Source organism: Ischnura elegans, chromosome 9 (assembly GCF_921293095.1).
Source record: "Ischnura elegans chromosome 9, ioIscEleg1.1, whole genome shotgun sequence".
Classification (NCBI taxonomy): Eukaryota; Metazoa; Arthropoda; class Insecta; order Odonata; family Coenagrionidae; genus Ischnura; species Ischnura elegans.
In genome coordinates, this window is record NC_060254.1 from 92,325,086 (window position 1) to 92,339,027 (window position 13,942).

Genomic DNA, 13,942 nt, shown 5'->3' on the forward strand with positions numbered 1-13,942 from the left:
AGATCCCATTTGACGCGCCTCACGCGACGCTTTGGATCGGGGAGCGCACGGCCTCGCCCCGAAGCATTCCGGAGCCCCATTCGACTCCCGGCGGGGAAGGGACGGCGGACTGCGGACGGCGTCCACCCGTGAGTGCCCCGGCGGGGAGCGAGGCAGCGAGCGGGTCCTGCTGGCGGAGCGGCCGTCCGAGAGCGTTGCGAGGTGCGAGGGAACCGGGAGGAGAGCGGTCCTCCGGCCGCGGAGAGGAAGGACGGAGAGTCGGAAGGAGAGTGCGGCGGGGACGTTGCGGGCGGCGTCCTCCACCCGATATGTGGGCGGAATCGAGCCGAGGGGTGCGCGAGGGAGGTCGGCGGCAGTCGCCGGCGGCGGGGCGGGGCAGCAGCCGAGGAGGAAGCCGCCGCAGACGGTGAGCGCGAAGACCTCCTCGGGAGGAGGCGGAAGATGAGGAGCAGCAGCTCGGAGCTGCTCCTGGACCGGGGGGCCTCCAAGAGACACGGCGGCGGTGGACGCCGGCGCCGGGACGAAGACGACCTCGCCGCCGACGAGGAGGATGAGGCGGGCGAGGAGGAGGAAGCGGCGAGGCGCGTGGGCCGCAGCCCCAGCCGCAGCCGGAGGGTGCGGCCCTCGGAGGGCGGGCCCAGCAGGAGGGATGCCGAGTCTGAGGAGCGGAGGGAGGCCCTCCTGGGAGGCCCCGCCGGCGGGGAGAGCTCGACCGGGAGGCGGTGGGAGGCGTGGGGAGAGGGGGACGGCGTCCGCCGGGGGGTCGCCGACGAGGCCTTCGGAGTCCGGACGGAGTGGAGCGATGAGGACTCGTGGGGGGCGAGGGGAGGCGTCGGGGGCGGCCCCGTCCTGCCCCGGGGACTGGGCAGGGGCCGCGTGGACAGCAAGCGGAAGAAGAAACGGCGCTCGTGGAGCCAGAGGATACGCTTCTACCTCACGGCCTTCCTAGCCCTCGCGCTCACCTCTTCCGCCTCCGCGCTCCTGTTCCTAGTGCCCCTTTACGTGGACCCGGCCGTCTCCACGCTGCGAGCCGACTTCCGGCCCGAGCCGGCCATTTGCGTGACCAGCAGGCGCGTGGACCGCGCCGGCCTGGCCAACTGCTCCCTGGCGACCGGCGCCACGTCCAACACGGCTCCTCTGCCCGCCGCCTCCTCGTGCAGGGAAGGGTGCACGTCCGACTTGTACCACTGCACCCAGATCTTCGTCCTCTATTCCCCGGCTTCCGTGTACATAACGGAGAACGACACGGAAAGCTCAACAGACGGTGCTACTAGTCCCCTTTCGACGACGCCCGAAGAATCTACCGTAACGTTCACCACCGCCTATCCCCCCTCGACCAAAGGCACGACCACCGGTGCGTCGTCCACCTCCACCACAGCGGCCTCCACTGTAGCGAACCCGGTAGCGACCACCGTGAAGGCCGCCACCACCACGAGCGAGGCGGTTCAGTCCACCTCCCAGCCGACTGAGGCCACGGAACCAAGCGCTCCTCCGGCTGGCGGCCGGGTCGACAACGCTACGGAAGCGTACCCAGCCACCAGCACGGTCAGCGGAGGCGGAGTGGTCCTCTCCTCGCCTTCGACGGGCACGTCGACCGGCCAGCCCCCGACGGCTTCGCCCCCGGTTGTGCCATCCTCATCATCGGAGATCTCCACGCAGACATTGGAGTCTACGACGATGTCCTCTGGGTCGGAGACGGCGACTTCGCCGACGAAACGGGAGAGGCGGCGCGTGGAGAGATCGGTGAAGCACAGCCACGAAGACGAAGAGGAGGAAGAAGAAGAAGACGAGGAAGATGATGAAGAGGAAGAGGACGACGAGGAAGAGGAGGATGAGGAAGACGAGGATGGTTTGGAAGAAGCGGTGCTACTTGTGAATATTAAGGGCTGCGGATACCCTCCCGAAGTGTCTTGTGATGATTTCCTCAAACAGTATGGCCTAGCTGGATCTACGTTTCCGTGCTACTATTCGAGGTGAGTGATCGCCTAATTTTTCTTGATATTTTTTTATCCTGAAAGTGTTTATTTCTGGCGGTGATATCAGAACGATTTATGCAGCCCACACAGTTCTGTTTATTTAGGCTTGGCAAGAAGAGTTGAGTGCTAATTCAATGCGATCAATCGTTTTTTATATCAATCGTAATGCCAATTAAAGTGCCTTGTTTGGTGAGGTTGTGTGTGAAGTGAAGTCACTATTTCCTATTGGCGTCATGCATTCTAGGCTAGGACCGCAATTACTGCAATGAACTTATTGCCTGTTATTCCCCTACAGCCGCAGTTTCGATTGTTTATGATCTTCAACTATAAGTTAATCTACAACAAATATCCTGATTTATTACGCAATCATAGTTTATTATTGCGAATTTTTGTGTCTCAGTGATAGTATCTGATCAATGGCAACAGAAGTTTTCTTACACCACAAGCTGTGCGACACTGTTATTTTTTTTCTTTTACGGGTTTGACTCTATCAGTCTTAACGGAGTATAATCGGCGGCATAATGTCCGATCGTTTTTAGAGCTCATAGTAGACACACATTGACACAAGGACGATGAATCCATGCAGAATGAGTGTGAATCATACCGGAATATTTGGTGATCTTCCACACTATTCTTAATCATTACAGAGTGCGGTGATAAGTATTTTACTTGATCGTCATCTTCGTTCTTTATTAGAAACGGCAAAAATATATTTTAGTGTCCACGAAGCGCCTATGAGAAGTGATTTAAGACAAGAGTTGGGATAGTTCCATTTCTGCCTGCACTGCCATTCATGTCGGAGCAGGTACTTTTGTAGACGACCACTCCTGGTAGGCCGATGAGTTTAGTCTCTATTTTACTTGAATATTTATTGTTTCTCATCTTTGAACTGTAATTTTACAATGAGTATACCCTTTTCAATAATTTTGAGTGTCTCAAATATTGAAATTCTACCACTGAGACTAATCTCTCATGTTTGAAATGGAGTTGATTTTCGATCAGGGTCCTCTCTCATTTCACCTAATATTACAATGTTTCAAGATGATTTCTCACGTTTTAAAAAATTGCATCATTTGAAAATCAAGATATAAAACGATCTTGAGGGAGATGTATCCGTAATATTCCTTTCGTGGGACATTTCCCGTCACGGAGGGACACTCGGCCCGTACAAACTTTTTGCTCCCTCGCCGAGTGGGCCGCGTGCCACAAGTGGCGCGCGTGTCTTGGAGACTCGTGCGTCCGTCGCACGGAATCTCCACTATCCCACATCTCCCCACCCTGCCGAACTTTATCCTCCTCTCGTCATACGCGTCCTTTTCACATCTTACCTTTCCATAGTTCTTGTTTCATATACGTATTTATTTACGTAAAAAACACTAGATATGCATTTGCATTCAATTCAATTCAAAAAAGGTTTATTTCCATACTGCAAGTTTTACATGAATATTTACATAGTGAGGTAGAGTATTATAATACATACGTATATACAGTAGGTCCCCGTTCTAGGAATGTTTCCTCTTCAGGGCATGTAATAATTTGTTATTATTAATACAGTGTTAACTGTATTAATAATAACAAATTGTAGACAGCAGACTACAGAGCATGTAGCAGATATGGCAAAAAAATCTAGAACTCATTCTTCCATCATTTAAAAAGCTTTGATGGCGATTATACAGTTAAGTTTCAAGAAACCTTATGAATGAGCGTGATTGTATAGGTAATGAATATAAAAATTCATAATTCATTAGCATATCAAAATAAATGTATGCCAATAAAGTGGAGCGTAAAATTATTGACGTACATACATGCTGAAATCGGGGATATAAGCGACGGCCTTGACGTTTTAGAATAACAAATTGCTCCAAAAACCGTGGCATATTAGATTAATTTTAAATACGTCACGGCATTTGGAGCAATTTCGTATTCAAGCAAATTTATACATGACGGCACAACTATAGCAAACTATTAGTGCGACTAAAAGCATTTTGACTCGTGTAGACCCATTAATGGGCAGTAGTAGCAATCTAGCCATGTTTACAATAAAAAACATCTAATGAATATATTTGCATATTGGGGGAAATTTTTTACATCACGCACAAGTATTTAAGCCTAATATTTTCCGCTCACGAATGATTTTGATGACAAGTTTGAATAGTAACTGTTGTTTTATCTGGAGTCATTATTGTCTCGAGAAATAAAATCAGTTTGCAATGTTCCACGGCTGTCTTTTGTGAATGAAACTGTTTTGAGGATAACACCTTATTTTGGCCGATTATGTACATATGTGAACTATAAAGGAATTGAATTGAGGCTCTTAAAATCTTCTAGTCAGTTGCACTGTCGAGACTGATGGCTATATCATAGGTGGATACCATTTCAAAAGGCATGTGTGGCCACCTGTGTTTTTTCTACTCAAATTATTGAGTATGAAGACTCATACAGCATGAGAGGATACGATGAATGACAAAGGGTTTTCCAGGCTGTTATGAGGGATAGTTTTTAACTTATAAAAATAATGAGTCTATGCTGTTTATTTTTTTTTTCATTTGAGTTTAAGTTATTTAACGAATTACCAGGTTTCGTGAAAAGTCCGTACGTTATCTCAAAAGTGATTTCTGGTAAGTGAACGAGGAGGCACAAATCGTGAAACTATGCGTTATGATGAAAACGGTGCCTGTTTTATTCCACGGTAGCTTATTAAAGTCGACGATCGTTGTAAATAATTTATGGATTTTGAATTCACTCCTTAAAAACGAATAAATAATGTAAAGCATGTTTGATGCATTTAAGGAAATAGGTTGGAAGCGAGTGACGTGAAAACCGAAAAATATTTTAAGACAATGTGTTTAATTACTGCTGTTAGTTTCCAAGGCTGGTGTGATAGCCTGAAATTATAATAGGCGAAATAATAATTCATAAACGAAATATATTTTTAACTGCGACTCGTATTTTGCAATTATAGTATCTTCAGCCCTGAATGTAACCTGTGTGTCAGTGAAATCCGTGTATATTTTTCCTCTACGAAGTTACTAATTGATATTTCTTCGCCATTGATTAGGTAACCATTTAAAAAAATATCGTCGCAAACCGTGAAGTATGTCCCTCCAAGTTTTGAATTCTCGCTGAAGCCAAAAGGGGCTTCAGTTCCGCATGACCAAAACCAAATGCTTGGTGATGTATTTATAAACTTTACGGTACATCATGGATTTTAGGATGACAGTTGAAGAAATATTTGGCCGTAATTGCCACAAACCTCTTCGCTATTCACGCATTAAGATTAGTTTCGGCGATTTGGCATAGTCAACTTTTTTTATTTTATTTATATTTTTGTATAACTTATTTTGTGGGTATGCAACAACGTTAGGGTCAGCGAAGTTAGAGGAAGAACGATGCATTTGCGAGCAGCTTGCTTCATGTTTCAGGAGTGGATTGTCCCCCTGATCAGTTCGTCCATGGGGATTTAACCGCATTGCGCATGATTTACGATTGAACTCTGGGACAGTTGTGGGGAACAATAAGCTATCACGGTAATTCGCATGTTTCGTGACTCTGAAAATGGGGGATCAATTGGGACACATGGTATGGTGTACTGAAAGGATAATGCTGATAGATCATGTTAACTACAGAATTAACTACCACGGAGTACTTATAACTCAGGATCAAACACACAATGAAGTTACTTGATAAAAGGATGATCACATTATTAAAAAGAGTAATGCATACGATCGCAAAACGTCATAATTCACCAAATGACTAGCAATACTTTTTATGGACACAAAAAGTGAACGGACTAACCAACTGCTGCTATGCAAACCTTTCGTCCTTCGGTTCACCTTGCGATATTGGCACATATTGGGAAGAAATGTCTGTTAATAAACTATTTCGCCATTTATTTTTCGCCAAATCGGTGTCCATAGCCCAGTAAGAGTCAGTATAACGAGTGGCTCTGAGCTTAAGCCCCAGTAATGGGGAATATTTTCCAGATTAAATCCCTGCTCTTACTTTGGTAATTTGTAGAAGGTTCTTCGAATGCAATTTTTTGGCCAATACTTGGCGTAAAGCCATTGCTAAAAACGCGTATTTGTTGAAAATTTCAGTTTTTTAAACCTCATTGGCAGTTATGTATGCACGCCATTATTGTTCCTAATAGTCTCTTTGGTAAATGAACCTTAGAATTGAAATCGATCAAGTAGATAAACATAGATGAGGAAAATTGTCATGAGTTCATTTCTGCAATTTTGCAGTGGAAGATACTTCAAGTTCATCAGTATGAATGCAGAGATGTTACAATGGCGTATTCCATGACAAGCAAATATCTGTGCAGGGTGTCAGTCCACCCTTACCTCTAATTTCTGACCAAATTAGTAGAGATGAACTTAACTGTCGTTTGCCTCTTTTATATTACAATAACTTTAAAAATATTCTCAATCCATTATCTGCAGACCTAAATCTCCATCGGAATATTTAAAACTGAATATGGTGAATCCGGAAGTTTTTGTCGTGGCAATGAAATCGTCAGGTGAAACGTTCAATAGAAAAACGCCATTTTATACTTACCGCAAATATGATTGGTCCATTCCATAGTGTAAACTAAGATTCTAATATCAGCTGTGAGCATAATTAAAGGAGGCTTTTGCTGAATAAATGTTAGAAGTATTATACACGGTATATTCTCCAAATAAGAATGACGAATACCAATTTTTTTAAATATTTTTGCGTCCTGAATCTAATAAATTTCTATGAGGGTTGGAAGTACGGTACCGTGGTAAAAATATTTGAATAGGTGACATATTTACCGATATCTAGTGACCTGGAAAAGGTTGGTTTTGTCCCCAGAGAGACTTAATATTGTTCTAATCTAAAAAAGTTAATCAGAAGAATATTATTTACAAAAATTGAACAGCTGGTGTCTAATAGTTGTCCTTAGCTTGATTAGTGTTCTTTTTTGGCAGTATGAGGGAGAAAATAATATAACAAAATGACATTCTGATTTGTTTAGAAGAAATTTCAGCAAATATAACTGCTCTAAAGACGTTGGAAGAGAGTTCTGTTAAAACATTAGCCACAAAAATTCTTACTCCGCTATAAATGCGAATGTTATATTCAAACAAACAATTGACCGAGAATAGACTAAATGTTGCAGGGTTTATAGAATTTACTGTGTGCATGAATCACATTTATTTTCCAAGACTTTACTCGCAAGATTCAGTGGAGCCAAAATGTCACAGCTAAATTGCATTGTTAGCACATTATAAATAAAAAAAATGTATGGTTTACGTATCTCACATTACGTTAACTATAAAATGCTCATTAAGGAATGGTATGGTATTGGAATTATGGCACTTGAAATTCAATTGGCATCACACACCAAAGCATTAATATTCATTAGATACATGAATTATTAAAAAAAATAGTATTTTTAGCATCATTCGGATTTTGTTAAAGCCCTAATCTTTAGAGTTACTTTAAAAAGCTTTGTTCAAGTGGTACATAAGCTATAAAAATTTATAACAAATTGTATCTTAGCGATCGAATCATGATTTATTACTGAAATAAGAAATTTCTGAATAAAAAAATATCGTAGGATCTGGATCATTTCCGTATCTCATTTGATGACCTTTTAGTTTGACTAATAGTTTGACATTATTTGCACAATTGTTGAATCACCATATAAATACTGTTCTGAAGATAAAATTACCGTTATTTTCTGCATTAAATATCAGTTCCAAGTTTCTATACCAAGTAGACTAAACTAAATCTACTAGCAAGTGCATTTTGCTCGAACATGCCTGACTTGGACAAGTTTGCCTCATGTGTTTCAAATTAATCTCGCAATCTCATAAAAACACCTCTTATTCGCTGGAGTGTCTCCAACCCCGTCTAAACTAAGTTTTATAAGTGAGCAGTCAACAAAGTATGATCGCAGACAACCATGTCCCGAATAGAAATAAACTACTCAGACAGAACTCGAACCCGCAATTTTAGGTTCCAAAGTGGAAAACATCACCGTAAGTCTGACGTGCAGCATTAGTAATATTTTGAGTATTAATATGGCAAAACATATTGGTAATTTGTTCGTCAACATTCTCGCAATTAAAGTCTTACTTATATGCACGAATTGCCGTCAGTTGATAGTAATTGTAATTGGTAACGGCTATGAGTGGTATTATACCTATCCACAAACCTTCGTCGCTTACGGTCTCAGCTTTGAAGAAAAATTTCTGTATGGGGCTAAATTCATCTCATCACATATTAAATGTTTCTTTAAATAATATCGCACCGCTGCTTGAAAAAAATGTACACACCAGTTAATTTTTAAATTTAGTCACATTAGCTGGTGGTATTATCCAGATATTTATCTTGCACAAGTAGTAGTCAATAATAGTCCTCGCACAAGGTTAGTCAAAAGCATATTGTTGTTATTGTTTTTTAATTTAATGTATGAACTTCACACGCTTGTGGCTAAGTCCGAAGTTAGCACTATCCCATCCAAATTATCCTCATGGTTGCATCACTAAGTCACTTAGCAGTGGGGTAGCCAGGAATTTCATTCGGGGGGGTTAAAAAAAATAGGGAAAATTTTTGAAAAACAGCGTACTAAGTACAGAATTTTAAACTAATTTTAACACTTTTAATAATTAAAAAAATTCATTTGTCAAAGACATCTTTTGTAAATTTATGATATAAATAATTTTGTTTTATGTTATGAAGCAAAGTAATTGTGTTTTTATAATTGGGGGTGGGGGGGGTGGGGAGGATGCTGACCCCCTAGAAATCCCCTCTGGCTACGCCACTGTCACTGGGTGATCGTTGGAACGAACCGGAAGTCAGACGTTACACCTTCTTGGAATATTTTACTAATCCACAAGACCATATTGATAATTTCTATCCCATTGCGTGCCCTGATTATCGAATCTCGTCGCGGTCGACAACATAGGAAATGAATCAGTAGAATGAGCAATGCCTTAGCGTATGACTTATAGTATTGACCCACTTAATAGAAGCTATATCTGTACTTCTGTACGCAATTGGATGCGCGGATTAATCAATGGATGTCGAGATCAGCAATGTATGTTTTCCGAGGTGGTTCAATTAGTTGGCTAACGTATTTACAAGCCATAGGCCACCTTCTTCCTCAGCATAAACCAATTCCACTATATGCAGATCACTTTTTGTCGAGATTAGTTATGCTTATCGTTCATTGGCCGAGGAGTGAGACAAGTTTGTCCAAGCTTGTCACCACTGCTTTTTAACGTATACGCTGAGGAGTAGTAAGAGAAGGGTGGGACGAGTTAGAAGCTGGAATGAAAGTGGGAGAAATGTTGTTTAAATCAGTAAGTTGTAAGTAAGTAAGCGGATGATCAGGTGCTCATTAGCCAGTCAGTGAGGGTATTTCAGGTTCTAGTGGATGCGTTAGACGAGCGGTGCGCGGAGTATGGGATGAGGATTAATCACAAGAAGACTAAGGTGATGCGGTTTTGTAAAGCATCGCGAGAGGAGTTAGGACTCAAGATAAAATTAGGAGGGGAAAAAAAGAGCAGCAGGTAGAGCAATTCAACTATTTAGGCGGCACATTAGAGGGAAACGGATGCAGTAGTAAGGGGACATCAGGAAGCGAATTGCATTAGCAAAGGAGGCGTTCATGGACAGGAAGGAGCTTCGGAGAGGATCGTTATGTAAGAGTTTAGAGAAAAGTTTAGTGATCTGGAGCGTAGCTATTCACGGTGCGGAAACGTGGACACTATGGAAGGAGGACGAGAGAAGATTGGAGGCATTCGAGATGTGAGTATAGAGAAGAATGGAGAGGGTGAAATGGACAGAGAGGAGGTGGAACGACGAAGTGATGTACAAGGTGGGTGAGGAGAGGCAGCTTTTAGATGGGATACGGAGGAGACAGAAGGTATGGATGGAGCGAGTACTTAGCGGGGAGGGGATGTTGAAAACGGTGTTAGAGGGCGGAATGTTAGGGAAACGAAGGAGGGGAAGGAAAAGAATAGGATTTTTAGATAGATGAAAGGGAGTAGGCCTTACAGTGAATTGAAGAAGGCAGTGCTGGAAGGAAAGGGAGGCTCCCAGATTACTTCTCTAGTACTCCCTTCCTTAATCGGTTGAATACTATAACCATAATCCTCGTGTGCACCACTTGTACTAATTTACATTTAGTATACTTAGCGACCTTTCGTTGAATCGATCTTAAGCATATCTCCTCAACAATGTCTTCTTGCTTAAATGTCTTTGGGGCCTTTCGGGAGAGAAATATTCATTCCTCTGTCTCCGCTGGGGAGAGCAAATTTCGCGTGAAATCCGTGTTAAATCCATCGTAAAATTGATATTCAAAAGTTATGGGGGAGCACAAAATGGTCTGACATCGCCCCCCTGGGGGTTCCCTCCATCAATCATCAATTCTACCCCCGAAGTGAACCTCTCTCCCCCTCCACCCCCTCCAAAATGTTTACGCGGGGTGGCATGAGTGTTTTCTAAACGGTTGAAAAAGGATGGAAATGAAAAAAAATAATAAGGGAGGGGTTCTCCCATGGAGAAGGCGACGGGGACCAGAATTCAAATTGCTGCATTATAGTCCATTGCCTTCCCAGGTCGTCGTGTGAGGGAGTAAGATTCTCCACAACCTTTTTTGAGGACGTCTCACAAAAACTGTGTGAATCAATTCTGAGCCTAGTTCATCCCATTTTGCTGTTGTGGCATTTAAAATTTGTAATGTCCAGATGTCTTAATTATCGAAATGAATCGTGGAGGTTTATACTTTGTGGGAATCCATTTTAGTACATATGAGGTATACTTTGCACTTTTCCGCATAAATATTTATGTAATAAGGAGTCAACAAGTTCACGTGAGTCCTGATGATTCTGCAGTGTGGTGAAACATGTTGATTCCAGTAGGGTAACCAGAAATTTCGTTCGGGGGGAAGGGGGTCCTAAATCAGGAATAAAATATTAGTAAAACATGAAACGGTACTAAGTGGAGGGTTTTAAACTAATTTTAACACTTTTATAATAAAAAACTTCATGTGTCAAAGAAATCTTTTGTAAATTTATAATATGATTTTTTATCTTTTATGAAGGAAAGTCATTGTGTTTTTATATTTTGGGGGGGATCCGGACCCCCCGGACCTGGTTAGGCCACTGGTTGACTCCTTTTTAAATAAATACTAATTAGGGAAAGAGCGAAGTATCTTTACTCCATACCCTGTCTTAATTATTGCCAGATTTAGTGAGTATTTTAAAATTTCTGTTTTTTTATTTCATCATTGTACTTGGATGAGGTCTAATTAATGTCAATTAATCTGACTGCTGCGCCATCATTGGGGGTTCCTCTTTTTCGAAAAAATTGTGCCTGAAACCATTGATAGTTCTAAGTCTACGACCGTAATAATTATTGTCCTGTTATGAGTTTATATTAGTCCTGTGAGCAGAGATGCGGACTTCCAAAAAATATTGGGGGGCCCAAACCGAGGCTTTGGCGCCGGGAAATTTAAAAGTTGTAAGTTTTAAGTTTTATAAGCATTTTAGAAGAGTCATATGGTCCAAATTAGAACCCTGATAACTCGAATATCGATATCTGGAAACTCCGGGGAAAATCGGCAAGTCTGACTCCTTTTTTCCTCACACACATAACGAATTTTTGAGGGGGCTCGGGTCCCCTCAGGCCCCATGGAGTCGGCACCACTGCCTGTAAGCTATCTTTCGTTGATAAAGCATTGATAGTTGGAATATTTATGTAAAATTGCTGGCTGAAAATCGTAATCTTCTTAATAGAACTTAGTTCTTTTCAATCGTTGAATATTTGTGAAATGAACGCATTTTCAGACCAATACATAGGTGTAAATGTATTATTTTTACAAATATATTGGTGGAAAAGAACTAATTCGTAGAAAAAAATCGAAATTTAGTTTTTTCATGGAGATGGTAGTACATGGACATGCCAAAAGAATTGACGAAGTTGAAAGTAAATTTGTACAATATATATCAGTTTCTACGATTGACGAAGTTTGTACACTAATATGAGCTTCGCAATGCTGGCAAACCTCTTTATTTCGTCTCCCGTAAAATTAAAATTTAGTGACTTGATATTTTCCCATGTCAACGCTTCAATTGTTGTATTTAAAATGTAAAAAGTGTTTTTTTTTTCGCTAGAGAAAAATTAGCTCTCATTGTAAATGAAATCGTCCACCTAAAATGAAGTGATTTCATAGAAATAACTTTTTATTGTAAGAGATCTTACGCACAAATAGGATCGTTCCTAATATTCATGGTCACTTCCTCATTGACTCATTGCTCCAACCGAGAAGTTGATTTTGGTGTTAGAGGGTAGAGTCAACCTAAGAATCAAGGCGCGAGCGTGGCAATGTCTAAAGTTCATGGTAAAAGCATTAGTTCCTTTACTTAGGCCACTGTAAATTGCGTTTTTTTTTGTGTAATGATGTTCGAAATATTTGAACATCGCGTCGTAAAATCAGAAGCCCAAGGCTCTGCCCATTATGCTGCCACACTGACTCTTCATTTGCAAAACTACTTGTTATATTGGTCTGTTATTACATTTACAATTCACTATTTAATTCGCTTGATGTCCACCTCTTCATTGGTGTTGACATTGCCTCTTCTCTTCACGGTAAATTTTCAGTGGAGGTATGGAATAAGTAGCGTAACTTTTCCTATTTAAGTTGTAGGTTAGTAAACACGTGATTTTGCGAGCTTAGTAGCCCAGAATGAGCTAAACCCATGGAAATATCCAGTATTTATTGTGCCTGATTGGATAACGGGCTTCATTGATATGAAAATTTTGTTGAAAATGGTTATACAATTCACCCGGAGTCGCTTAGTTTTCCATTTATAATTATTCTATTCAAGTTTTTATAAGTATCTAAGGACGAATTTCGTTGTTTTACTTTTTATGGAATGTGAATTGTTTTTTTTAAATGTATTTCATACCTTAAATTTTCGATCACACTCAACCTTATTAGATATTAATCTGGAAATACAGACATTAATAACTTTATTTATCCTTAAATTTGAAGCTAAGGAACAGTTTTTGAGGGAGTTTTTTCCCTCGTTCTACCTCAGTCCCCAATGTAAAACTACATATACTCTGCTATTATTATCTGCAGGCCACTAAAAAAATGTAAAGCTCGTGGAAATATGAAGATAACCATATTTTTTCCCTCCAAACCCTTCCAAGGATGTCCATTTTTTTCGTTCACGTCCAAGAAAGAGAGTGGGTGGGGTAGGAGATGGATATGATCCCCCGAAAATCGCATTATTACCCCATCCTAGCAGCGGCAAGGGTTTACCGGAGTGTGGGCTCCGAATGATGGTAGGGTTTCATGGGGAGAGCCTGAGGTGGTGGAAGAAGACGGCAGGAAGGAAGGAGGGTTTCGGCACGGGAGAGAGGAAGAAGGTGCCTTCATCCTGAATGAGTGGGGAGGAGCATAATAAACCCCTCCCAAGGGATAAGGGGTTGAGACGGGTGGTGGAGAGCGGGTCTGCATATCGGCCGGAGTAAAATCGGGGCTCGAGTGGTCCAGCTCAAGGATGTCTCCCGATAATTTCGCAGCGAAAAATTCTTCGAAAACTCATTTCGCTCATGAACCAATGGAAATTTGTGGAGCATTTCTTTGAAACGTATTTCTGATAGCCTTGTGCGTCATCCACGTTTCTTTGTTGCTTCTGTTATAAATCTATGTATAAAAGAGGATGTCTGTTTGTTTGTTCGCTATGCGTTTTAATTCGGCTAAACAAATTGCAATCAAAGTTGGAACATAGGTTTATCTCAGTGTATCAAACACCGTAGTGTTACTTTAGGATGTGATTGACGCGTTCTTTGCGTAATTTTCTCAATACCGTTTGTTACGTCACGTCATATAACTTCTGTGGTTGGACATCCTACCGGGTAGGCACACCTCTTGGCACGATCAAAGAGGAAACTAAAAAATCCTGCTTTGCGATCATGAA

The 13,942-nt window shown here is 41.8% G+C and overlaps 1 protein-coding gene across 1 annotated transcript in view; it reads left to right on the plus strand.

Annotated features, from left to right (window-relative positions):
- Positions 1-441: 441 nt before the first annotated feature.
- LOC124164997 (protein mushroom body miniature-like) overlaps positions 442-13,942 on the plus strand; it is a 234,938-nt gene continuing 221,437 nt past the window's right edge. The window contains exon 1 of the mRNA XM_046542236.1: positions 442-1,973. Within this exon, the coding sequence (XP_046398192.1) occupies positions 442-1,973 (1,532 nt within the window). The remainder of the gene's footprint in view (positions 1,974-13,942) is intronic.